Consider the following 27645-nt stretch of genomic DNA (forward strand, 5'->3'; position numbering starts at 1 on the left):
GGGATGTCTTGTATGCCGGGATGGCAGGGACATACTGAGTCACTACTTTACAGATCTAGGTTTTGTTACAATTAGAGCTGCATGTCTGCTTGGCTTTGTCTATGTCATGTTTCACGGTGTGAAAGGTGTGTACATAGTGATGTGCTGTGTCAGTCTTCTGCTACAGATAGCCTTTTGTATGCAGGCCTTAAAGCTTTCTGTGTTGTAATGCAGCACAAAATCTATGAAACTTTATGAGCATTCACTCCTCCTGGATGAGGATATGATGATAGTGTGTTGTTGACTTTACAAGAATACCTCATACTGCTCATGCATGTAGTGAGAATGGAGAGGAAAACTCCCCATTAAACCTCCAGCAGAATCTGCCTCAGTACCGGTGGCCAACATAGAAATAACATAGAATGTGTAGTACTGACACTTAGTGGTCTAAACTGGTACTGCCATTCTCATGTCGACCCTGAAGAGATGAAGTTAGGGGTGGGTGGAGTGCTTTTTCATCATTGTGTTTTCTACTTAGTTGTTTATGTGGATTGTCTGTGGGGTATTTGGTATAGCCCAGGAAGGCTAAGTCTGCTTGATGGACAAAGGTTTATTGGTTGTACATGTCTGTATTTAAAAACAGTTGTTTTCTAAAAATGTAATCTTCGTAAGACACCTAATAAAAAAGACTGGTTTGTTAGCATATGTCTTGTGTTTTCAAAACATCAAACTCAATACTTTATGTAAACCATTGATTCCTCAGTTGTTCAAGTCGTATGCAATAAAGACCTGGAAAGCTGTGTATCAGAGGAGGGAGCAAGCATTACTCTGCACTGTGAGCTTTCTAAACCCGGAGTCCCTGTACAGTGGAAGAAAGGGCCTGAAGTCTTGAGTCATGGAGAAAAGTACCAGTTGAAACAAACTGGATTACGTTACGAGCTACAGATCTTTGATTTGACTCCTCAAGACACAGGAACCTACTCGTGCTGCTCAGAAGACATATTAAGCTCTGCATCTCTTGTTGTGAATGGTACGGTGCAGACCATCTTCTTTACCACCCATCAAGTCTGTCTTTTCACATCCGTATTAATTTCTCCTCCCATCAATTTACCTCTTCATTTCTTGTCTTTACTTTTAAATAACTACTTATTGTTCTTATTGTTCTTCAGCCTCCCCGGTGTTTTTCAAACGCGAGTTGGAATGTCAGACTGTGGAAGAAGGCCAGAGTGCCACATTACAGTGTGAGCTTTCCAAGTTAGGTGTTTCTTTGGAATGGAGGAAAGGAGAACTTGGCCTTTGCCCTTGTGGAAAATATGAAATTAGACAAACAGAGAACCTGGCTACTCTAATAATCCATGACGTAGAACTAGAGGACTCTGGAAGTTACACTTGTGACACTGGTGAACATCAAAGCACCGCAAATCTGTCTGTGAAGGGTATGTTTACAACCTGTTTGTATCCAAATAGCTTGAGTGGGCTCTTCCTTTGTCTCTGAAAATTTGAGTCAATCAGGATCTAAGCTCAAGATCCAAACCTTTGTGACATGTTGTCTCTGGTGCTTACTTTTCTGTGTTCTTTAGAGCCTTGAAAAAGTATTAACACCTGTTATTTGATAGACCAGGGATCAGACTGGTTATGTGATAGACCAATAAAATACACATAAGTTTGTGGTTCTAAGTTGACAAAATGGGAAAGAATACTTTCACAATGCACTGATAGTGACTTTAAGGAGTGATGAAATAAAAATTTTACTTGTGCTCTTATTTCTTCTTAACTTTGATAATTTTAATTTCTTGAATTTCCCACAGCCAAACCTGTCCTTTTCAAAACTAAGCTACAAAACCTGGAAAGACAGGAAGGTGAGTCTGTTAGCTTTTGCTGTGAGATCACCAAACTGGGAGCCAGTGTGGTCTGGAGGTGTGGTGACAAGGTGCTGACAGCCAGTAGCAAATACCAACTGAAGCAGGAAGGGACTGTGGTCCAGCTTGTTATCTATAAGCTGCAGCTAAGCGACGCAGGAGAATACTCCTGTGATACAGGCTTCCAGAAGACTTCAGCAACCCTTAATGTTAATGGTAGGATTTCTTTTTATGCACCACCCTGACAACCACCTTTTACATTCCCTATCATGTTGTCTTGTTTGGAATTTCCTCTCTAAGAAAAGTTATTTTTTGAGACCTTTTTTCAATGCACGTTAATTTTGCAAATTAGGTTTTATTCTTGCACATTTCCTAACAAGTCCTCCAGCTCTTCACACAATTTGACATTGAACTGGAACACTTGTCACTTTTTGTGGTGCTCCATCCTTCCTAAGCATTGACACACCAGAATGCTGTTTTTCTTCACTTGATGATTTCAATAACAGCTAAGCTGAAATCTTTAAAGTTTATTGCAATCTGCAGTTTCAACTTTTCAATATCTGTGTGCTGTTGTAATGTCTCTGTAGCTGCTGAGGTTCTGATTTTGAAGTTCTTGGAGAGCTGTGTTGTTCATGAGGGGGAAGATGTCCACTTTGAGTGTCAGCTTTCTCATGAGGAGACTCCACAGATACAGTGGAAACTCCAGGATGTCCCTCTGCAAAATAATGAAATGAATCTGATAAGGTCTGAGGGCCGGGTGCACAGCCTCACACTTAGAGGTGTCACAGCCTCCGACTCTGGAACAGTCACTTTCACTGTAGGAAACCACACCTCCACTGCTTCTCTCACAGTCAGAGGTAAGAAAGGCAGAAATAGTTTTAAGAATTAAAACAGAATGTTCTAATTCACATTGTTTCCTTCATCGTTATCATTTGGACCTTTCTCCAATGTTCTCCATCTTTATTATTGTGAGATAATAAAGATGGAGTAATTGATCAATTGATTGTTGATCAATTACTACAAGAGCTCTTCAACCTGATAGCCATTTTTTTTCTGTAATATCTCCTTCTTTTTCATATTTCTAAAATTTTCACTCTTTCACATAGATTCTCCTAGTATCTCCGCAGTTATTGACCCACTTGCATACCTGGAAAAGTGTGTGAGAGGGAGCAGTTAGTGTTTCACAGCTCGCCAGTTAAACGGGATTTCTTTTTTTTTTTTTTAAACAAAAGCAAAATGATTATGCAGTGGACATTTTAAACTGTTTTTAGCATCCAGCGTGTTTAGTGAGGATAGCATTATTAAGAAAAGTCTCTGACTGTGCTTCTTGCTGAGTGACCAAAACCTTTTCTCACCTGTCAGATGTATAAAGATTTGCCAGAATGTTCTAATCCACATTGTTGCACGACTGAGATAATTGAACTTTTCAAAATGGAAAAGTTGAGAAACTTATTTTTTTCACATAATTTTAGCTTCCTGTCAACAGATTCAGCACTGAAGAGTGGTGTTGTCATATCCTGTTAGTGCTAACATATGCTCCATTTACCAACCTGTAAAAGAAGGGATTTTTCATTTCTGATAACCAGTTGTGTTCCATGAAATGTAAAGTGGTCAATTTCAGAAACTCAGTTGATTTTGAACTGGGTCAACAGCTTGGGGTAAATACAGGTTTATACTGTATGTTAACAGGGGATGATCCTGTGTCCATCACAACATTCTTGAACTAACACCTGTTAAAATTATGTTGAATGTCTATATTTCAATTTTGTATGAAATGTACACTCATGATAAATAAAGCATTTGGACTATGTCTTTATATTTTAGCTCATTTTATTTTGTTCAAAGACCAGGTCCACCACTTTATGGTTCCCTTCTAAACAACCAAGTTTTGTTTTCTGAGACCTCTTTTCATGTTCTGTCTTAGTGTGTTGTTATGCTATGTCATCTTCTATGTTATTCTTGTTGTTTGTTGCTTTTTGGTACAGTCTATACCTTATGTGTTCATGGTGTGTTACATGGAGGCCATGTTCACCTCCTAAAACTTAAAAAGCCTTATAATGCTCATCTTCTTTAACTGGTCTTTCTGGCAGTGCCACCAATATCCTTTAAAAAGGAGCTGGAAAGCCAAGAGGCCAGAGAGGGAGGAGAGACCACACTGTCCTGTGAGACATCAAGCCCTGACTGTAAGGTGACTTGGTGGAAGGGCTCAACTGTCCTCTCTCAGGGAGAGAAGTATACCATTCAGCAGAGAGCTACCACTCACAGCCTGGTGATACGCAAGCTGGTCAAGGAGGATAGTGGTGAATATACATGTGACACAGGAGACAAGAAATGCACTGCTAGGCTGACTGTTAAAGGTAACAACTTCACCTTATTATCTGCCATTTTACAGAGTTAGTATGTACAGGAGGGTCCTTTTAGGTTATTTAAATGTAAAACAGGGACCTTGTATACTCAGTGCTAAACTAACATTTAGAAAGTGATGCTCTATGAAAGATCCGTTTAACCTCACTTTTCACTTTACATTCACTCTCAGAGCATGTTCGCATTGTCCGTGAGCTCCATGATGTTACCGTGACCACTGGTCAGGACGCCATCTTTGAGGTCGAGCTGTCGCATGTAGGCATCACTCATGGGGAATGGTGGCTTGGAGACAACCTCCTTCAAAATAATGATCTGAATCAAATGAGCGTTCAGGGCAGAGTTCACCGACTGGCTCTGAAGATGGTAACCACAGATGAGTCAGGTGATGTTGCCTTTGTCGTTGGTGAGGAGAAGAGTGTGGCTTGTCTTCTGGTCGAGGAGAAACCCAAAGGTAAAATAGATGACGTCGTATCTCTAGCGTTTTATTGCCCAGAAACATCTTCATCAACAATTAAACAGATTTTTTTCATTTTAGTCCTTTTCATTATCATTAGCATTACCACTCACAATAATTATTCATTTTATAAAACGTAATATCAGCAAAGCACAGGAAATATATAACTTAATGCTAATGCTATGTAAGTCAGAGTTAGAACAAGAACTCTAAAAAAAGACATATCACTGCAATTGAACTTTATGTTTCCTATATTTACAGTGGTAATATTAGAGAAACCTCATAATGCTGCAGCAGCAGAGGGAGAAACCGTCACACTCAGTTGCTCCATCTCCGACTCCAATGCCTCTCTCACGTGGATGAGGAACAATGTGCCAATCCAAGCTGGTATAAAGTATGACCTGAAGAAGAACGGTGCTGTGCATCAGCTCCGAATTCACAACCTGGTCCCAGAGGATTCAGGAATATACATCTGTGATACTGGAGATGCACAGTGTGAAGTTACTTTAACTGTCCAAGGTAAAACAAGAATGTTTCCTGTCTAAGTTAAAAACTGGACCAAGATAGGCTTGAACAACATACCTACTCTAGCATTTTTAATAGTTTTGTAAGTTTCTGTCAACTTCTCCGATTGATGATATACTTAATTAATCCGCTAGGTGCCCCAGTGTTCTTCAAGAAAGAGCTCAAGAGCCAGGACGCCATAGAGGGTGATGATATCACTCTACAGTGTGAGGTGTCTAAGCCAGGTGTCCGTGTTGAGTGGAGGAAAGGAGGTATTGTCCTCCAACCTGGTAAGAAGTATGAGATGAAGCAGGAGGGGCGCATTCAAGAACTCTGTATTCATAGCCTGGAACCTGAAGACAGTGGTTACTATACCTGTGATGCAGGAGAACAGCTCACTACAGCTTCTTTGGCAGTGCAAGGTAGTCTCCATGCTGTCCCTTCTACGTCTGTCTTGATTGTTTACTGTCTGTCTGCTGAATTGTTTGGTTTTGTCAGTCAAACTGTTGCAATGCTTGATAATGAATTTGTTTAAAACTTAGTGTATGCATGTGTGTGTATTTTTCACTCAACAGTGAAAGAAGTCTTCATTGTTACTGGTCTTAAGACCACTGACGTCTTTGTTGGGGAATGGGCAACGTTCTCCTGCCAGCTTTCTGGTAGGGCGCCTGGTAAGGTGCAGTGGTGGCTGGATGGCACCTTGCTGGAGAACAACCCCTGTATTGATATAGGGGTGGAACAGGGCTTTATCCACACACTCACCTTTAAGAACCTGGCTACAGATGACTCAGGCACTGTCACCTTCAAAACGGGCAACTTAACCTCATCAGCCAAGCTCTTAGTTAAAGGTATTCTGTTTAAGGATCTCAGTAATGTAGAATTTTAAACAATAATATTTCTGACTTTCTTTATGTATGGAGTTCTAAAAGTGCCAAATCAAGAACCAATTATTTAATTGTGTCATTCAACAATTAGAACTGGAATCAAATGGATAATTTCCAACATATTATTTTGTGTGACTAAAAGTTACTATTTGAGCACTTATTTAGTTATTCCATTGTTGTATGCTGCAATGCAGCATTTTCGTCAGTGGGCTAAAACTACTGGGTCTATATGATTAGCAACGTTAACCGTTTAAATCAATGGTCCCTAATTGCAGGACCAAGAACTGGTACCATTCCTTGTTTTTTTTTTGTGCCAGGCAGCAGAGAAAGACTATATAAGTAATATTCTATCAATGTTTTTAACAGTCACACTCTGAAAGATATACAGCTGACACTGAGCAGGGAGAGCAGCTAGTGCTCTAGTACAAAGTCTGTTATCGTGCTACTTATTGTTGCAAATCCCAACCCTGGTTTGTACAAGTTTTGAAGCGTTTTACGCACCACCCTCTGAATCCATGGATTTCTTTTTTCCAAAATGAAACTTGCTCTATGGTGCTGAATAGACGAATAGCTGAATATTGAACATAGTTTTTAAATGTGGCTTCCTAGTTTGTTTAATAAATATATCTCATGAAAAATAATACATTTTTGACATTTAAGTTATTGTAGATGCCTTTATCTATAAAACAACTACAGACATAGTAGACTAAGACTTATATAAATCAATATTGAGGTGACATTCGATAAAGTTGTTTCACATTTAATTATTTAATGTATGTTTCAAACTACTTTTGGACACAAAAATACACTGCTCAAAAAAATAAAGGGAACACTCAAATAACACATCCTAAATCTGAATGAAAGAAATATTCTCATTGAATACTTTGTTCTGTACAAAGTTCCATTTGCACAACAGCAGGTGAAATTGATTGTCAATCAGTGTTGCTTCCTAAGTGGACAGTTTGATTTCACAGAGGTTTGATGTACTTGGAGTTATATTGTGTTGTTTAAGTGTTCCCTTTATTTTTTGAGCAGTATATTAAATATTTATATTTCATATGTATATACATATTTTTTTCTTTAATTTTAATTTTGATTTTAAATATTTATTTAAAAATGTATGCATTGCGGCACTTTTAGGACTTCACACTTTAACTTGCTGTCAGTCTTTTACAAAAATCAACTGGAAATATTTATTCAAAGTATTTGAATAAATATTAGTAAATTAGAAAAATGCTAGTGAATTTTGCTTTTCTTTGTGACATTTTTCTTTATTTTTTATAGATTTTTTTTAGAAACTTTAAAATATTTTTGCAATCCTGCACATAATCATGCATGAGCCAGATTGTTTTACATTCTATTAATTAAACTGTTGAGTTTCATGCTGTATGGTTTGATATTACCAAAACATACAACTGGGTGCAGCACCACACCAGAGGTGTAAAAAATACTGTTCAGAGTACTTCCACAGCTATTTGATAGGTCCTGAAAAACCATATTGCAAATAAACTTTTGCTTTACATTTGTATTTTGTTTTGGATAAGTGATGTATTTTGGGCTGCTGAAATGGCAAACTGATAATTACGATTGTGAATATGATTTTTCAGAATACAACTACATTATTTTCATTAATCACCCACCAGTGCTACACATTTTTTAACGCTTAGTATTAATTAAAAAAAATGCAAACTCAATTTGATTGAGTCAAACGTATTTCATCCAGACATACTCAGAATTTTATGGCCAATTTTTGATCTTCAGTTGTTGTAAAGCTTTGAGCTGCCAATTTCATCTTCAGCTAATTTTAATTCCCCTTTAAGAACTTTAAGTAGTTTAAGAACAGTGTATTGGAAATATTTTCCTCTAGCTGTCCTCTCATGAGAAGTCAATATTATTCACAAAGGTTACTGTAATTTACTTGTTGCACTGATATCTTTATTTATTTGCTAGTTAATCTAAGGTTATTTCTTCTTTGAAGGAATCTCTTTACTGCTAACGAATTTGTTGTAAAATAGTGGATGAAAAGTTTTTAGAGTAATAATCTGATTGGTATGCTCTGATGGATAACAGCAAAAATAAATAACTGGAATCCAGGGGGGGATGGTGTTGTGATGTAGTAAGACAGAAAACAGGCAATCGTGATTATTATAAAGTTAGCAGTGCAGCCCAAACTCTATACATTTGTAAACAGTGAGCGATATCTGTTTGCTGTTTAGATCCAGCAAATTTCTTCTTAATGTGGTATGTATGAATTGGACTTCAGCTGAGAACAGAGCAAAAACGTGCTGCTCCACCCATCCAGACTGGCTAGATGCTCTCATTCACATACCCTGTCCTTTCACTGCCCCTAACACTAAAACCTCTAACTCTCCTGCAACTCCCATGAGTTCAGCATTGGCACTCTGTCCATTTGTGACCCCCTTCTCTCCTATCTGCTGCCAGCACTGTGGGACTTTTTAATCCCCATCTGTATGTACAGCATATTTACTTAAGTGCATTAGTGGAACAAAAGCAAAACAAAAAATCTTATAAAATATAATAACATAAGAACTTGTTTTGGGGGATTACAAAGCCCTTACATCATTTGGCATGCCCCTGTCATATCATTCATGGCTAAGTCCTGACAATATCACCTCCTTCAACTCCCCACAAAACTCCTCACCCTGACCACAGATCCCATGGTTGAGGTGGTGAACGATATGGAGGACCTTTGGGTGGTTGAAAACCAACCGGCTGAGTTCATCTGCCAGTTCTCCAGGCCAGTCAAAGCTCAGTGGAGGAAAGATGGGCAGCTTTTGCAGCCTGATGGCCGTAGGGTGGTAGTGGAGCAGGACTGGACTGTTGCTCGCTTGTACATTAACCGTGTTTCCGGTGCTGACACGGGAACGTATTCCTGTGAGGCAGAGGGTACCTCTGTGGTCGCTTCACTTCATGTGGAAGGTGAGCTTCCCTCCACATAGAAAGGGCAACAGCCTTTAAAACATCTCCTTGTCTTGGTCGAACTCCTAAGCAAATCTTTTGCCGCTTTTACAAAATGTATTCCCTTTTCAACAAGAGCTTTATGTATCTGAATTTTACAGCATTGTTGGTTAAAAATATCTATTAAGCGTCTTCTTTTGTTAATGTTATATTTTTGTCTTTCCACTTCTCTAGCCAAACCCATTAACATTGTCCAAGGCCTGGAAAACGTGGAAACATTTGATGGGGGCGAAGCATTGTTCGAGTGTGCCCTTTCTCGCCCTGAGAGCAAAGACTGTCACTGGCTTCTTGATGGAAAACCAGTGAAGGAATCACGTAAAGCAGAGATTGTGTCTTTTGAAAATGGTCGACGTCATCTGCTGCTCCTGAAAGATCTGCATGACAAAGACAGTTGCACAGTAACATTTAAAGCTGGAACAACTTCCACCTCTGCCCAGCTCACTGTCAAAGGTGCTTCCAATTTGCTTAAATTCTGGATCTCTAGACAGGCTGAAAAAGTCTACAATTTAATTTCAGTGTTTTACCAAATGTATAGAATGTCATAGCTATCCATTCTTTGTCCTACTTCTTCTTTCCCTCCTATCTTACTATATTAATGTCATTTGGTCTTTTTTTTCCTTGTGCCATTACTTATTTTCCTTTGGTAAATTAAATTCCTTTGGTAAACTTATGGTTCCTTCGTTCTTTCCTTTGTTTATTCCATCTTTCCTTCCGTCTTTCCTGAATTAATCAAAAAAAAAAACTTAGAACTCTGGAATTGAGTCTGTAATTTTTACATAAATAATACATGTACTTTGTGTGAATAATTTTACATAAATAAACCTGTCTGCATCGTAAGCTTTAATCACCAAGATTTTCAGCATCACTTTGTGTTTTTATTTCTGTTTAAAGGCTGGAAACTGGAGATCGTGCAGGGTTTGGAGGACAAAGTGGCTGCTGTAGGAGAGAAGGTTGAGTTTTGTGTTAAGCTTACTGAGGCTGTTCCTGCAGCAGATGTGACCTGGTACGCTAATGGAGTTGAACTCAAACCCAGTGACCTCTGGGCCATGAGGGTTGACGGCAGTTCTTATTGCCTTGTCCTGAGACAGGCCCCACTCATGCCCCAACAAGAAATTACTTTTGCAGCTAGGGATGCACTTTCTTTGGCCAAGCTAACCATCATCAGTAAGACTTTAATAAACAAGAAGCAATGAATCTGTAGTTTTTTTGGAGGGGGATTTGTGTGTATTTTCAACCTTTTGTGTATCACTCCAACAGCTGTACCTGACCCCCCAGAGGATCCAGAAGTCCTCCGTAAAACCACAGAGTCTGTCACTCTCTCCTGGTTTACTCCTCTTCATGATGGAGGGAGTCCTATCATTGGCTACAGAGTGGAAATGCGACTTGTAGACAGCGCCCTCTGGCTTCCATGTCATTCTGAACCTGCTTGCAACACAGAATTTGTTGTGGAAAAACTGGTGCCTGGGAGTGGCTACAGGTTCAGAGTGGCAGCAATTAACAAAGCTGGACCTGGAGAGCCTGTTGAGCTTCCTCTGACAGTACAGCTTGGTGAGTGGACAAATACATTTGGCTAAAATATTATTGCACACTCAATTATTAGACATAGCTATTTGCTTATTGCTTCTAAATAACTGTTTTGCATGGCGTGAAGATTTATGTTGTAATGATGCTGTCATTATAACAAACAAGATATTGAGGATAAGATAATTTTAACAATTAAATCAAATGGGGTTTTTTATTATCAATAAACTATTAATAATGTTTCAATTATACTCATCTTTAAAATGCCTTTAAAAAGTCTTTAGAATGAATCTCAATCAAATTTTTATTAGAAAGGATGTGGAGTGAAACTCCAGGTTTATTGATTCCATTATGTTTTGCGCACAGCATCGGATTCAAAGGGTTATTGTGTTCATTGAGTCAAAGATTAATTTCATTTCAGTATGTACATCATCTAAAAGTTTATGTTAATTCTCTTAAAAAATTTATTCTTATTTAGATTCATTACACACAGAGTAATAGATTTAAAGTATTTATTTCTGTTAATTTCAATGTCTTATAGTTCTTGAAGATCCAAAATTCAGGAAATAAGACTGTAACATCAGACCAATAATATATATATATATATATATATTGAAAATACAGAAATGTTTTTAGTGATATTATGGCCTACAAAATCATGGGCATCAATGCATATGAATGGGAAATTAAGTGAAAGTTAAAATTATTTCAAAAAAGGTGCAGACACAGCAGGAATAAGTGTTCCTTCCAGATGAAAGGAAAATTTTCAATTCATTTGAAAATCAATATCCCAAAGTCTGGAAGACGAGCAGCAAAGTTGTTTGAAGTCTATAGTGAAGTTTCTACAGATAGTGATGATTTGAAGAATCGTGTCATTCGCAGGGATTTGTTCAATGTTTTATCAAGTACAAAGTCAGCACACCTGTCTCCTGGGAAATTATAGCGCTGCCTGACACTTCTGATGTCAAGCTTTATGGAAATGCAGGGTTTGTTTTTCGGCATGGCTTGGCACCTGGCCACACTGTCAAATACCCATTTCTGGATTGATGAACGTGGTGTCACTATGCTTGATTGCCCATTAAGCTCACCTGACCTAAACTGCACAAAGAATCCTTGGGGTATCGTCAAGAGCAAGATTAGAGACACATCACTTAATGCATATCAGCTAAAGACCACTACAAAAACAATTGTGTCATGACCTCCATTTTACACTCCATTAACGCAGAAATTCACGAAAAAGAAGCCTTGACCAAGTACTATGTTCATATACTATAAAACATGTGAACAGTCTTTTCAATAGGCTGACATGTGTGTCCTAAAATACTTTTACTTCTTCAATGTAATATTTTAACCCAAACCCAAAAGCAGAATTTTGTGTTTTCATTGGCTGTATAAGACATAACTATTTAAATTACCAGCATATTTTTGCTCTGTTTACAATGATTCTATGTACGAGTTCCACTTTTTGAATTGATTTACTGGTCTCAACCTAAAGCCAATGTATTCGCACTGTTTGGCTTATCCAGAACCAAATAATTTTAGGTACTGTTGCATTCATGGTGGTGTTGTGCTCTGTGTACTCTAACTTAAACCATATTATGGTCATTTCTTCAGATGTAAAACAGACAAAAGTCATGGAACAGCCGAGTCTACCTCCCGAGTCTGCTGAGGAAGGGGAACTCCATGATCTGTGGGACGCATCAGCAAAGAAACGTCGCATGAGCAGAGAGCCCACTCTGGACTCCATCTCAGAACAGCCTGAGGACAATAGCAAAGCCGGCAAAAAACAGCAGAAAGAGTCTGTGTCATCAGAAAAAGTAGAAATCACAGCAGCGGAGAAAGAGCAGGTCGATGTGTCCAAGAGACAGACAGAATCTGTTCAGTCCATCAGCTCCGAGGATGAGACTGTTTCTGGCGGCGCTTCGCTTGTGTCTTACCTGAAAAAGAGCAGCAAGACTGAAACAACAGCAACCAGTGAGGCAGAGACTCTAACAGCAGAGAAGTTCTTTGCTCATTTCCAAATGGTAGAGCAGAAAACAGTGCAGCAGACTGAATCAAAAACAAAAATAATTCAAAAAGTAGAGGAAAAGCAACTGTCTACTCAGGAGACCAGTATCATGGAAATCACAAAAGAGGAGGAGCCAGAGCTGACAGATGCTGCCATCAAGATTCAAGCTGCCTTTAAGGGTTACAAGGCTCGCAAGGACATGCGTCCCATCTTTAAGGAGGTCTTTAAAGACCAAACCAAAGAACCTAATGACACCATACATCTCGAATGTGTGTCAGAAGGTAAACCAGAAAAGGTGCGCTGGCTGAAGGACGGTGAACCGCTGATTGACGGCAAACATCATCATATTGATATCTACAATGATGGCACCTGCGCTCTGGTCATTACTGCTATCACCACAAAAGACACTGGGGTTTACACCTGCGAGGTCACCAACAAGTTTGGAGTGACGTCTCACAGTGCTAAGGTGACAGTGGGAACGGTGAGGGAGTCATCAGGCCGACGACCCCTGACAATAGGTTACAGTGCCGACAGTGAACCCGAGAGCTCTTCCGGTAGTGAGATGGATGAGTCGCTGAGACAGGCGAGCAGACGCCTGAGGCGCCTTCTTCGCACACGACTCCCACCCGATGTTGAGGAGGAACCATTTATCAGCGCAGACGAGGGCGACTTGCGTCCCCCGGATCCTCATTCTTACCGGGAGGATGAAAATTACATCTACATTTGCTTTGATTCCCAATCAGAGGCTGAAATTGCCTCTAAAAGATTCCAGGAGATGTTCACAGTCCATGGAGTACCCGTAGAGACCGCCATCATAGCAGCAGGGACTCACAAAGTAGAGCTGCGAATTAGAAAGATGGGCTACATTCAGGATGGCACACAGACCCCAACACAGGATCGACAGCCTCCTGCTTTATTGACTGGAGCTCCAGGTAAGCATTACAGTTATGACTGTGGAATTCACACTTCCTGAACAATTTGACATTCAAATTTACCATTTTTCAGCATCCTATTTTTACGGTGAAACAAAAAGTCAAAACTATGTAAAGCTCTTCCACATCTGATATACAGTATGTGCTGCCTGGTGTTTATTTTTTATATAAAAATTTGAACATGGAGGTTTGTGGTTGTTAAATGACAAAATGTAGAAAAAAATTAATACTTCAGGTTGATCATTATGCCAAGTATATTTTCATTCTAGGAGTCAGTGTTCTTTCGCTTATTGATCTAGTTGTTCTTGTTGCCCAGCTGCTCCAGTGTTCCTGACGGAGCTACAAAGTCAGGATGTTCCTGATGGCTATCCAGTCAGCTTTGACTGCGTTGTGATTGGCAAGCCCCCTCCCACTGTTCGCTGGTATAAGGATGGCAAGCTGTTGGAGGAAAATGACCATTACATGATCAATGAGGACCAAGAGGGCTGTCACCAGCTCATCATCACCTCTGTCTTGCCCACTGACATGGGCGTTTATCGCTGCACAGCGGAAAACAGCAGTGGGATTGCCGCCACTAAAGCTGAACTTAGAGTTGACAGTAAGTAGAAGTGAATAAATGAATATGAAAATGAAGCAAACATTGTAATAAAGAAAATGAATGCCTTTTCAGCAAACATTGTTGAATAAGATATATTATTATCTCTATTAGTGTCGTGCAGCTCAGATTATGACACTGCTGCAGATGCCACTGAGACCTCATCGTATGTCAGTGCTAAAGGTTATGTGTCCAGGTAAGTACAAGTGTTTTATGATAAATTAATTTGAATATTTGACATTCACCCTCTCAGTTCACATGCTAACTTTTGTTACTGCGCTGTATGCTTTCCTCCAGTAGGGAAACTGAAACATTTGAATCCGTAAGTGAAGACGATCAGCTACCACAAGTTGTGCATGAACTTCATGATGTTCATGTCAGTTCAGGTTCACCTATTGCTAAATTGCAACTCAAAGTAAAAGGTGAGCCCACCAATAAACTTGAGCTGTCAAATTACAATTTGCAATTGCCAATAAACAATTTTGTTTTTAAAATTTTAACCTTAGGATTCTTTAGTGGAGTGGGGAAGTCTGTTTTTCATTTAAAGTATTTAGTGACACAAAGTTTTATAAAAGAGGTTTCTCCAAAGATGATGGATGAATAGAGGAACTGAATGGATGAATTTAACATAAGATCAATGAGGATGAACAGGGCAATATTTTCTACGCATTTCTGTCTTTTAGGGTTTCCTAAACCGAGGGTGTACTGGTTCAAAGATAGCCAACCTCTCCAACCGTCAGAGAGAATTCAGCTTTTAGCAGAGAGAGATCTTCATGCTGTGGAGATCCTTGAAGTGAAGAGAGAGGACATGGGGGAGTACTCTGCTTATATCAGCAATGCGGCTGGTTCTGCTTATTCCTCTGCCCGTCTGATAGTACTGAGTATGTATGCACAGACCTAAATAGACCTAAACTGCACATCCACCATTTTCTGTAAGGCACAGAGCTTCAGCGTTGAGCTCAAGATCTAACCATGTATTTGGATTTTGTACAGGTCCTGGGGAGATTATGCCACAGGATAAAAAAGGTAAACTACTTTTCATACTATAGAATTGCAACAGGTAATTAGACTAAACAAGGAGCATCTCTAAACTTCCTTTGCAATATTTTTTTACAAAGATTCTAAGGAGCCGCTGGTGCCTCCACGCTTCATTGAGAGGTTCAGCAATAGGAAGGTGAAACAAGGAGCAAGCATCACTCTCTCTGTAAAGGTCGAAGGTCAGTTCACATCCCCTTTAAAACTTCTTCAAACACCCTCCCCACTTTAATTTCCTTGCAGATTTTAGCAGGTTCTCCACCTATCCCCTTTTAGGATCTCCTACTCCCGTGGTCTCCTGGCTGAAGGAGAAATCATCAGAGGATGCCTTGTGGATTAAACCCGATACTAAAGGATACAAAATAGCCAGCTCTGGTCGCCAGCACAGCCTCATTCTGATGGACGTAGACAAAGAGTATTCTGGCATCTACACTTGTATAGCTACAAATAGAGCAGGGCAGTCGCTCTGCAATGCTCAGTTTGAGGTGGATGACAGTAAGAAAAATATTTGTATTTTGCATTTTATCTGAAAATAAAATGATTTTAAAAATCATGCTGTGGTATCTTCACAACATAAAAGAAACAAGCAGACCTGACTGAAGTCTGCTAAGTGTTTGTAGTTATAAACAAGTGTATACTGCTCTCCTTTTTGACAGCACCACAACTGAAGAAGAATACTGCAGCTTCAGAGTAAGTAAGCCGATAAATAGACATACTGAAGTTTGAATATATATGCAAATTAATTGCATCATGCTACAAATATGATGCACATGTAACATTGAATTCATTTTTAGGATCCTTGGGATTACAGTTCGTCCTCCACAAGAAGAGGCTGGCAGAGGAAGTGGTAAAAATACAATAAAATACAAGCAGCAAATAATCAAATTTTTGTCATTTTTTACTGCATATTAAAAAGTGTCAAGCAAAAGTATCCATATGTCTTGATTGCTTTTACATTTTGTCATGCAATACAAAATACTGCATTCATGGTGTTTGTTTAGTCATTTTTTTCTTGTACTTTACTATTAGAGAGTAAAATACCCTACTTAGGTGAAGTTGGCACAGAGGAATTCCTGATGAAACTCACTTCTCAGATCACCGAAATGGTTTCAGCAAAGATCACACAAGGTAAGTATTTGATACCAGGCAGTTTTGATAAAGTATTTGGATGTTCACTTTTAATTTTAGTTTGTGTGATGTCTAGTACAATTTCACTGCTTGCTAGCGTAGAATGTAAGCAACAAAATAAAACAGAATGTTTAGGTAGACGTAGCTTGCATGTACACCTATTATGACATTGTGGTGTGCCGTTTTATCACAAGTCCAGCATTTTAATTTATTGTCACCATGCATGCAACAAGCTTCCAGAAGGAATGTTTTTAGAGGGCTATGACTCCTAAAATATTTACTGCCCTATTCAGAATTGGCTTTTTTTTTTCTTGAAACATTTTTCAGGAGGAAAATCATGTAACTCCAAAATGTTCCCGTTTTCTCTGTGTATAGAAAAACACCATCTGATGTTTGCATGTTTCTCCTCCTGCTGCTGTTACTTGCAAATTGCTTTAGTCTTCCAGTCAGGTTTGGTGGATTTCACTCATTTTGCTCTGCCAATCCATAAATTTTGTGTAAATTTAATGTTATATTAATGAGCTACTAAAATGTGTTTTTTAAATTTGTTTAGAACTGACACCAAACCTGACAAAGGTGTTTTATTACTGTTTCACTGCATGCTTTGGTTTTTCATTAAATACATAAAACAACTCTCTTAACTTCACACAGACACCATTTTCTTAACACGCATTATTTTAATCAGTTTCCCCATTTAAATGTTCACCCAATAATTAATTTGTTATTCAGACAGCTTACAGAATCACGACGTGCTCCAGTGGATGAAATCTTGGCCCAAATCTGCCTGTATGTATACCAAATGCATCAGCATCACAACTATGTGATAAATTTTCTTTCTCTTTAAGAAATATTTATATCATTAGATTCATTTAAGGACGTTTTTTTCTCACAAACAAAAGCACAGCTGCTACATGGATTTCTTATCTTTTTTTTTTACCTTTCATAGCTGAAATCTTACTAAATGCTTTCATCTATTCAAACAAGATTTATTGTCTCTGTCAGCTTACAGCTGGGGTACAAACTCATTGACAGGCATGTATGTGTCTGCATGTTGCCACTAACGCAGTAGAAATGCATTGTTTGGCAAAAGAAGAAATTGTTTCTTGCAGATCTTTTTCAGAATTTCAGCTTAAACAAAGTAGTCATTACTTAAAACATCACCGGGGTCTTTATCACTACGATATCATCACAACCAATTACTCATCGTCTACTCTGACAATGAGTAATTGGTAGAACTGTCAAATTGAACTGACTGCAAGTTTTATTAAAGTTATGAAGCTAAATATTAAGAACTGGTACAAGTGTTAAAGTCAACAAATTCTGTTTTAGACAAGACTTTATAATACAACTCCTATGACAAAATGTGTTTTACTACAGAACTGTAATAATTTTTAAACAATAGAAAACACTGAGAGGGCATGCAGTGCACATTTCCCCTTTTTCTCAAGCATCTTTCTTAACCTTGTCGTTCAAGCTTCACTACGAGTACCAGGTGTGGACAGTGATGATGAGACCAAAACTCCTTCTCCATCTCCCCATCACGGTCGCTCTCGTCCACCTTCCCTCATAGCAGATTCCTCCTCAGAGTCAGATGATGGAGATGCCAGAGGAGAGGTGCAAGCTCTGGATTTGAGTTGTTTTGTTTGTTGTGTTAAAGGAGTTTACAAAAACATTTAATTTTCACAATTAGTAATGGGGGAACCCACCTTCAAACAAAGTTAAATTTTGAGAATAAAACTACAAGTTATTAGATATACACACATCAACAACTAATCTGACACCAACAATACTAATTAGAGATGCACCAATCAGAATTTTTCAATAATATTTGATCTGTGGTTTTGCAAAGCTGATTTTTGCAAATTTTCATTTGTCTTCAAGAAGTATAAATGATAGCATTCAAAATGGACTGTTCTGTGAGCAAGTAGCCACTGTAAACAGGATTTTGCTATTTCACAACAAGGGCATATAATTATTGACTTGGCATTTGAGGTTGTCTTTAGTATTTATTGAAAATGTTTTGAAAACTTGAAAGGAAAAAAAAGACTTTTCTGCAACACATTACAGATCATTTCTATTAACAACTGGAACAAATAGGCAGAAGATTAAAGCAAGCATTAATTTGTAATGGGAAAAGTTTGAACTTGGAATGAAAATAGAAAAATAAGATTGAGCAACTAAGTCATATTTTATTACTTTTCATCACTGATGAGAGACCATCTGTCTTGTCATATTTTCCTAGATGTTTGACATTTATGTGGCATCTGCGGACTACAATCCCACCATTGCAAGCAAAGACTCCATCTCTCTCAAAGAGGGACAGTATGTGGAGGTCTTGGACTCAGCTCATCCTCTTAAATGGTTGGTCCGGACCAAACCCACCAAAACAACACCATCACGACAAGGCTGGGTGTCACCGGCCTACTTAGACAAAAAACTTAAAGTATGTCTTCAGATCAACATGTTTGGATGACTTTTTTTAATCTTGTTATTTTCTGCAGCAGTTTGGCTTGTTGATGACTTTGTATTTATAAATGTTTGTCCCAGCTCTCAGCGGATGCAGGAGAACTTCCAGAAACAAGTGTAGAAGAGGTTTCTGAAGGAGAATATAAGCGGAAGTTATTGTAAATGAAGCACAATCTAAAGTCACTATAAAACTGTGAAAACTGTAAAGAAACGCTGAAGAAATGTTATTTAATTCAAACAGCCAGCTGATGCAGGACCTGATAAACGGAGAATCCGAGTTTATCAAGGAGGTGGAATTCTTCACTTCTCACCACATGAAGCACGCTGACAGCCCGGATGCTCCACCTGACATCTGCAGCCAGAAAGAGGCCATCTTCAGAAATGTTGATGACATCAAGTCCTTCCATAGCAAGTAAGCCCACATCTTAATTACCAGCAATATCTGCTAAACCTTAAAAAGGACCACATCAAATACATGCGTTGTATTCATGAACCTCGTCTCCCACATTTTGTTTCTAGGACATTCCTCCCAAAGTTGCATGACTGTGACACTGATGATGATGTAGCAATGTGCTTCCTGAAAAACAAGGAAGGATTTGAACATTACCTCCAGTATCTTGTAGGACAGAGCCAAGCCGAATCTGCTGTCAGTGACAAAACTATTCATCGTTTCTTTAAGGTATCTGTTTTTAAGTGGCACCTTGATTTATATGCAATCCTAGATAAATGAAGTGCTTTTGAAAAATATTCAAATCTCCTAGACTGTTTTACAACCATCAACAGTATGGGATATATTAGCACACAATTATGAAGTGGTTTGTCATTTTTTTAGGAATAAAAATCTATTTTATATCCAAGCTCATTTACTCTGATATCCCTTTTTGAAATTCAACCCAACCAATAGCAGAGTTAGTTTATGAAATAATAAAAGAAACAAAAAAGGAGAGCTCAGTCCATCAAAAACAAGCAATGCAATGAATGTGTTGCTGTCATCATTAATTAAAGGTATCCCTAATCAGAGTTTTAAGTCTTGATCTAAAGAAACTTTTGTTTCAGAGTTTAAAATCTGAATAATGCTTCTCCATGTTTGGTTCTTATTCTGGAGATACAGAGTAGACTTGACCCAGAATGTAACTGATGTAACTGCAATAAAAGGTGCTTCTACACAGTATTGACCTTACGGGCATCAAGTACAATTTCATGCCACAATTTTCTGTTTTTTATTTGTGAGGAATTTTGAAAAACATTTATTACTTGCACTTCACAGTTGTATATGATTTTGTGTTGGTCTATCACAAAAATACCCAAACTGTTTCCCAGAAAAATGTTCATATTAATTCATAAATTCTTTACTCTTTTAGGAGTACTCTGAAAAAGAGCAGGCGACTGCAGGCCCTGGGGATCCTCCAGTTCGAAGCATAAATGCCTACCTGCAGCAACCCCTTGAGAGGATTCAGAAGTACAAGGCCTTCCTTAAGGTGACATTTTTAACAGCCAACAAACAGACAGTCCTTTAAGTTTAGTACCTTCTTAATATCGTAAATGGGTATGTAGTATGTGACTCATGTGCAAGTCATTTCCCATTTTGATATCTGATTATCAATCAGCCTTTGTAAATGTCTTTGCCTGCTGTCTGCAGGATCTCATCCGAAACAAGGCAAGAAACGGCCAGAACTGCTGCCTCCTGGAAGAGGCGTACGCCATGGTGTCTGCACTCCCTCAGCGTTCAGATAACACCCACCATGTCTCCCTTATCGAGAACTATCCTGCTACCCTGGAAGTTCTTGGAGAACCAATCAGACAGGTAATATCTTCATCAGTAGCTATGCAACACAGGCCTTTGGTGGCTTTATGTGTTTGATTGTTTTTAAATATTTCTTCTTATTATTTCCTTGCTCTAGGGACCTTTCCAAGTGTGGGAGGGAGCTCCTGGAATTAGAACATCCTCTAGGGGTCACCACCGCCATGTCTTCCTCTTTAGGAACTACTGTATCATTTGCAAACCCAAAAGAGACAGCAACACTGAAACACAGGCATATGTTTTTAAGAACATGATGAAGGTAAGTAATAATTTTCTGTTTGTTTTATATTTTATCACAGACTCAGCATGATTCTTGTTGTACTGTTCATCTCGGTGCAGCTGAATAACATCGATGTGAACGAAACGGTGGAAGGTGACGACCGGGCCTTTGAGATCTGGCACGAACGGGAGGACTCTGTGAGAAAATACACTTTACAGGCCCGAACGGTCATCATCAAGAACTCCTGGCTGAGAGACCTCAGGGAGCTGCAGCAGCGCTACAGCATTACTGCATGGAGTGAGAGCATTTTTTGATTCTCTTTAACTTTGTTCTTAATTTTCCGTTACTTTAAATGTTAACTTTTTATGATGTAAACATTCTTCCAGGTTCACCTGATTTTGTAGAAATTTTGGCAAACTGCACAGCAGAGTTGGGTCAAACAATTAAACTTGCCTGCAAAGCTACTGGGGTGCCTAAACCTGTAGCTACCTGGTACAAAGGTAAGACGGTTGCAATATAATATGTGCTCATTCGCTTGGCTTCACAAAACACAGTACATTAAATAATCTTTATAATGACTTTTTTTAATCAGTTAATACTTAAACTCTTGGTTTTTAGATGGACGAACAGTAGAGGCAGATCCTCATCACATCATCATTGAGGACCCTGATGGCTCCTGCACGCTGATCCTCGATAACATGACTGCAGATGATTCCGGCCAGTATATGTGCTTTGCAACAAGCCCAGCAGGAAATGCAAGTACTCTTGGAAAAGTCACTGTTCAAGGTGAGTGAGAATACAAAGTTGAAGACTTTATCATCTATTCCTTCATATTACCAATGATGTTTCTACCCCCTATTCCTCCTTCCCAAAGTATGATAGGGCACTAATATTTTGTATTGCACAAGTACCAGATTAAAAATATATAGCTGCCCTTTGTATATGTGCAGTCAATAGGGAGTTGGCGCCCTCTGCTTTCTGCTAAAAATAATGTGTTTTAAATGTTTTGTGGACTGCTCTTATATCTATGAAGATTTTGCTGCTTAATGGGAAGAAAATGAAGAATATTTTCTGACTCAAACACCTAAACATCGCATGTACCTTTTGTGTATTTGACACAGTGCCTCCTCGTTTTGTAAATAAAATGAGAAATGCTGTCTTTGTTGCTGGTGAAGATGCTCAGTTCACTTGTGTGATACAAAGCGCCCCCAACCCAAAAATAAGGTAGGACTGTCTGAAGTACGTCTAATGCTGATCATTCTTGACTTTTAAAAATTCTGGTTCCTTTTAAAAAGGACTCGGAATCATTTTACTTTATCACAATTAGTCAGATTATAACCACAAACTTCCTTGTATTTTATTAGAATCTTAATGAAAGGCCAACCAAAGTAGTGTTCAACTATTTCCAATGAACAGTTATAAACTATGGCATATATTTGAGCTTTTAATTTTACATGGTTCACTATGATATTTATTCACTAACAATCAATAACACACATCTGAGGTCTCCACACAACAGTTGTATTTATATGTTAAATTACACACTAAATAGGAGACTTCCAGTGGTTGGTTGTGCTAGATTTAAGGACATCAGAGTAACAAGGGAAGTTAGAAACACATCTAACTTTTCAGATTTTTATGTTTAAAATTTTTTTAATAATACCAGTATTTATCATTTTCTTTTTACTTCACACTTATGTGCATCTTTGTGCTGTTTTATCACGTGATATTGGAAAAAAAAACAAAAAAACATTGAAGTTTGTTGTTGTAATGTGACTATGTGAAAAAGATTGAGGGTATTGATATTTCTGAATTTAGCAAACTTATCTTTCTTTCTGTACTTGTTGAAGATGGTTTAAAGATGGCCGACTATTGACTGACCAGGAGAAGTATCAGACCTACAGCGAGGTCCGTAGTGGGGTCCTGGTTCTAGTTATAAAAAACCTGACTGAGAGAGACCTTGGACACTATGAGTGTGAGGTAAAATCAGATGACATCGCTGCTGTTCTCATGTTTAGTTTTTGTCTTGTTTTTCTGGATAGTTGAAAATTGCATAATTGCATTTCAAATGGATGTAGTTACATTTTCCCTTTTCGGTTTATTATAAAACCTATTATAACAAGCAGAATATTTTGCAGCTTATTAAAACATTTTTTTTGCAATAACAATAAGTCACTGATCCTTTTAAGTGCCTTGTTGAGAGGTTTTGCTGGATTTAGAGCTTCATTGACTTCTTGTTTAGGTTTGTATTAGTCATTGGGGGTGTCTAAGGGCAGATTTGATTGCGATCCTATTTTAATTTTTACACCTAAGAATTGATTTGAAGCTAGTTGCTACCAATTAGCAGTAGAAAGTCATATTTGGGATTCTAAAAATATTTTCCTGCTGTTGCCAGCTGTCAAACCGCCTGGGCAGTGCCAAGTGTGCTGCAGATTTAGTTGTTCCTTCCGCTGTGGTCCGCAGTGGGGAGCAGGCCATCACCATTGAAGGTAGAGCTTTTCTGTCTGCCTTTTAGTTTAACAGTTTCAATGTTTTGATTGCTCTGCATAAGTCTAACAACAAGAGTTAGTATTTCTTTTTTAATATGTGGTTATTTTATGCGCATGTTATTGCATAATATTTTATTTGCTGTCATTTAAATGCATTTTTAAAATTCAGGTTATTCTGTTTTTGTTTTAGTTACTGAACAGGAGACTAAACTACCAAAGAAGACCATTATAATGTGAGTGTGATGAGTCTTTAACATGATGCATAAGGAATTTCTTTTTGCTGCTCATATTCTCAGTCAAGCCAAATCAGAAAGTTAGTTTTGCTCTGACTTTTGTCAAAAGCTGCAAAACCTAGATAATCATTAGAAATGTTGACAGGAGTGTGAAAATACACATGGCTCATTTCTATGTGATTATGGTTAAAGTTATCAAGAGTAATCATGGAGTCGTTAAAGAGCCACACATGGCTATAGTACTGCAGGATACACAACCATACTCCAGGCAATTTGTTTGTGTTTGTTTTTCTGTGAAAATTTGTCTTGCAAATCTGGGGTCAAAAAAATTTGAATTTGTTGGACAAGCATTCTAATGTAGCTGCAGGTTTTATGTAACTCTAGTGTTTTTTTTAGGATTGAACCAGATTTTAGAGCACATTTCTGTGTGTATGCCTTTCTATAGATTGTGTAGTATTTAAAGTCTGTGTGCTAAAGGATTCTATCATATGGATGATAAAAGGAGGGGCTTTCTCCGCTGGCGGGGTCCTTCAAACTGGGAAACCTGCTGCTAAGCATGACTTCTACGACTGAATAAAAAACTTCAAGTAAACTTTTAGGTCTTATTTATATGATGCCTATTAGAGGAAGAAGGAAGAAGGAATGTCAGAAGAGCAGAGGAAAGATTGACAGAATGTACTAAAATGGACAATTTGTAAAGATTGTCCATTTTATTATTGTATTATATTTCTAAACACACTATAAGCAATTTATAGTTCATCAAACAAGGCTACATTGTTAACAAAAATAAATCTGGATCGTGAATTGTGGTCATCCACTGCAGAGTTTCACAGAATTCCCTGCTGTGGATTTGGGTCGGTGATGTTATTAGACATTTAGGCAGATTGCAATTACAAGATCTGAACCATTCCAGATGTATTGCATTTTTTTCCAGGTTTTCAAACAAACTACTTCCATGGAGAGTTCTCACATATGATTTAAATATTATGCTGCAGCCATACAGAATATAAGAAAGCACCTTTGAAGGAAGGAGCAATGGCATTTAATTAAAATTACATCATTTTACAAAATTGATTGGAAAAACAAACACAAACAAATGTACTCAATGAACTCTGATAAGTTACTTTATGTCTTGTATGACTTCATCAGTGGTGTGTAGGTATAGAAGGTTGTTTTTGGGACAATTAATTTCATCTAAATGAAATACTGTTTAATTACAAAATAGGAAAACATAGAAAAAATTATGGTAATATATTGTGCTATTGATTAACTGCATCTACAGTGAGTTTGATTTTACAGAAGGTCTTGTGTGTATCTTTAACATTATGATGTGGCTATTTAAGCCTTTCAGTCTCGTGTGTTTTTGCAAATACGCCAGTACCTCTGCTCATGTATTCCTTCATTTATTCCAGCGAGGAGACGATTACCACTGTTGTGAAGAACCCACGCATGAGGAGACACAGATCTCCAGGCTTGACTGTTCCTGGAGCCCACCGCTCTGAGACCTCCACCCCTGAGCCACCTGCAACCAGGCCAAGAAGGATGCCTACCCCGAGAAAGACCACCATCCCAACCCTCTATGTTACTGAGCCCGAGGGGGCTGGAGCCAGGGCAGCGGAGAGCAGGCCCAGGTGGGTTGAAGTGGAGGAGGTCATCGAGTATAAGGTCAATAAGTCTCCCAGACTGCCCAGGAGAAGAGGAATCTCACCTGCAGGCTCTGATCGTGCAGCCACCCCCTCCAGACCTAAGAGGTCTCCCCTAGACAACTTGAATGCTAACAATTCAAACAACAAGCTGGTGGAGCAGGCGCAGGAACATCTGAAGGGAGACATCAACAGCCAGAGCGTCTCCTGGGAGGAAGACGACCCTCAGATCGCCTCAGGCTCTGCTCCGAGAGAACCACATGAACTTTCATCTGTCCTAACACTTGCTGAAGATGCTGATGACCAGGATGATCAACAAACTGTTATCTTTGAACCAGAGGATGAGGACAATGAGGAGCCTGGACCAATGGTTCTGAAACAAGGAGATCGTATTTTGAACCTGGAAGACTTGGAGGATTACATCCCAGGAGAAGGCGAAACCTACGGCTCCTCCAGCTCCTGTCACGTCTCTGATGAGAAACCCTGTGAGATTTCTGTCCTTCAGAGGGAGATCGGGGGGTCCCAAGTGGGACAGCCAGTGCTTCTCAATGTGGGGCGGCCTGATATTGTTCCAAGGCAGAGAAGCGGCTTCTTTGGCCGCTTCAGGGAGCATCTCTCCAATAATCTTTTCCCCTCTGCCTCTCCACAAGGAAGCGGAGCTCGACCCCGAACTGAGAGACAAGTCCCAATCCAAGTGAGCCATGCAAAGCTAGAGGTGAAGCCCTCCTACTGCTCCGAGGTGCAGAGAGTAGAGGGCGGGCAGCAGAGCTTTAAAACCAAAGTGTCCACGCAAACCTATGGCTACACATCAGTTGGAAAGCCTGTCACTCTTCAAATTAAAGAGAAGCCCTATCAAAGCCAGTAAACATGTTCTAATTGGTGACACAAATCCTTAGTCTTAAATGGATGCATTTCTGCTTGCATGGTTAAAATAATCTAACAAAATAATATCTACTACATTTAACAAACCATTCCGTTTTGAAGCAGCCAGTCAGAAAATAGTCTGATCCTCAGTTGTTTTTGTGGGATTCAGAGTTTTCTTTAGGCTAGGGAATGTAGAAACTGCAAATTGTAGGGATACATGTGTCTCTATAGGCAAGTTTCAGTCTCATTCTGTAATTTTAACTGCTGCATGATATGCAGCATGAATTGAGTGGACAGATGGCAAGGAAATATGAAGTAACATTTTACTGTTCATGAGTTGGATCTTCGTTTTCATAGATGCGCCGTCATAAAATCATTATATCTGTAATAGTAACTCATCCAAGCAGTGACATTTTGAACACCTCTGACTTTATTTCTGGATTGTCATTAAATGCATATTAGTGTCATATCAAGTTTTTTTTTTACTTTTCAGAAACCTTTTTGTTTCACAGTGTCTATGAGCTTTGAAACTGAAAATACTTACAATGAGCAGTGAAGACTGAGTTTCTGCACTGCTTGCTGTTGTTTAGTTTCAATCACTGGTGTGCAATTAAATTATAGACAAACTTTGGTGTAGATGTATGAATGATTCCTTGGTGAGCTTTAGATTACTTAGTTGTTTTTTTTCAGGTACCATCGACTAAGCCTTAGTAGTTGATACCTGAAACATACGTCCATACTCTGTCATCTGCTTTTCTTCTTTCTTTTTTTTTTACAAAGCTTCTTTGACAAATTTGGGCTTTTTGATGTTTTGCAGTTGCCTGCTAACTCACAGGGTTTAACAAGGGCGTCCTTTTGTGTGTCAGTGAGATATTTATGAGTGACTGCATGTATTTGCTTTGTAAACCAAACGTGTTAAGCAGTACTGGCTTGTATTTATGTGACAATGTTGAAAGACCTGAAATTCCAGGTCTTCACTACTTTCTTGGAAGACGTTGCTGTGTTTGTGTTTCTATATTTAGGTGTCATCGATTGGGTATGGACTATGAATGTTATGATATTTTAGGTCTAACAGATTGTAATTGCTTGCAATGTTCATGTGGAGTTGTGGACAATAATGAGGTTGAGCACAAAGTGTTAAATAAATGTACAGAAAATACTTCAGATTACCTGCTTCTTCTATCATTCCCGTACACAGGTGTATCTCCATAAATTATCATTGACAAATAAATTAATTCAGTTGAAAAAGTTAATTAAAATATTGTTTCAAGCACATATTCCTGTTAATATTGATGAATATAAAGAACACTGTTTCTCAGAAAACTATAATACAGAAATCTTTTGTTAAAACTATTTTATCACCTGAACAATCACTGGGAACTCTTTTGACTGGACAGCTGTCCAGCAGTTGTTAAGACTCCAGAAAGAGGGTAAGAGCAAAAATGTACTTTATACAGAAGCTAACTATACTCAAGCTTATTAATAGAAAAATAAATGGACAAAAAATCAGTTTTTAATGGGTACAAAAGCAACAGGGGTAACTGCAACCTTGAGAGGAACATGAAGGAAAGGCGATTCAAGAGTTACAAAGTGATTCACAAAGCAGAGACTTTTGTCTCATTGACAAGTATCATCATAGAGATGCAGGAGATGGGGTGAAGTGGGGATACTCCTTATATTAAACCAC

At 38.5% G+C, this 27645-nt stretch overlaps 1 protein-coding gene across 17 annotated transcripts in view; it reads left to right on the plus strand.

The window, feature by feature from the left end:
• Positions 1-27127, plus strand: part of obscn (obscurin, cytoskeletal calmodulin and titin-interacting RhoGEF) — a 57273-nt gene extending 30146 nt beyond the window's left edge. For 9 of the 17 annotated variants that reach the window (XM_023336060.1, XM_023336062.1, XM_023336070.1 and 6 more), the window contains 41 exons: positions 743-1009; positions 1149-1415; positions 1788-2054; positions 2426-2695; positions 3929-4195; positions 4375-4653; positions 4918-5175; positions 5316-5582; positions 5736-6008; positions 8718-8984; positions 9198-9473; positions 9915-10187; positions 10281-10571; positions 12159-13484; positions 13801-14082; positions 14194-14275; positions 14377-14501; positions 14763-14960; positions 15073-15105; positions 15198-15296; positions 15391-15609; positions 15771-15804; positions 15909-15961; positions 16144-16242; positions 16972-17028; positions 17717-17856; positions 18485-18685; positions 18790-18866; positions 18950-19120; positions 19228-19387; positions 20070-20186; positions 20348-20512; positions 20610-20768; positions 20849-21026; positions 21116-21229; positions 21348-21515; positions 21851-21953; positions 22580-22709; positions 23125-23218; positions 23409-23451; positions 24864-27127. In XM_023336060.1, the coding sequence (XP_023191828.1) occupies positions 743-1009; positions 1149-1415; positions 1788-2054; positions 2426-2695; positions 3929-4195; positions 4375-4653; positions 4918-5175; positions 5316-5582; positions 5736-6008; positions 8718-8984; positions 9198-9473; positions 9915-10187; positions 10281-10571; positions 12159-13484; positions 13801-14082; positions 14194-14275; positions 14377-14501; positions 14763-14960; positions 15073-15105; positions 15198-15296; positions 15391-15609; positions 15771-15804; positions 15909-15961; positions 16144-16242; positions 16972-17028; positions 17717-17856; positions 18485-18685; positions 18790-18866; positions 18950-19120; positions 19228-19387; positions 20070-20186; positions 20348-20512; positions 20610-20768; positions 20849-21026; positions 21116-21229; positions 21348-21515; positions 21851-21953; positions 22580-22709; positions 23125-23218; positions 23409-23451; positions 24864-25959 (9245 nt within the window). In that variant the 3' untranslated portion in view covers positions 25960-27127. The remainder of the gene's footprint in view (positions 1-742; positions 1010-1148; positions 1416-1787; positions 2055-2425; positions 2696-3928; positions 4196-4374; positions 4654-4917; positions 5176-5315; positions 5583-5735; positions 6009-8717; positions 8985-9197; positions 9474-9914; positions 10188-10280; positions 10572-12158; positions 13485-13800; positions 14083-14193; positions 14276-14376; positions 14502-14762; positions 14961-15072; positions 15106-15197; positions 15297-15390; positions 15610-15770; positions 15805-15908; positions 15962-16143; positions 16243-16971; positions 17029-17716; positions 17857-18484; positions 18686-18789; positions 18867-18949; positions 19121-19227; positions 19388-20069; positions 20187-20347; positions 20513-20609; positions 20769-20848; positions 21027-21115; positions 21230-21347; positions 21516-21850; positions 21954-22579; positions 22710-23124; positions 23219-23408; positions 23452-24863) is intronic. The other 8 variants (XM_023336074.1, XM_023336075.1, XM_023336064.1 and 5 more) reach the window with 7 other exon arrangements.
• The last annotated feature ends 518 nt before the right edge of the window (positions 27128-27645 follow it).

Source organism: Xiphophorus maculatus, chromosome 6 (genome assembly GCF_002775205.1).
Source record: "Xiphophorus maculatus strain JP 163 A chromosome 6, X_maculatus-5.0-male, whole genome shotgun sequence".
Classification (NCBI taxonomy): domain Eukaryota; kingdom Metazoa; phylum Chordata; class Actinopteri; order Cyprinodontiformes; family Poeciliidae; genus Xiphophorus; species Xiphophorus maculatus.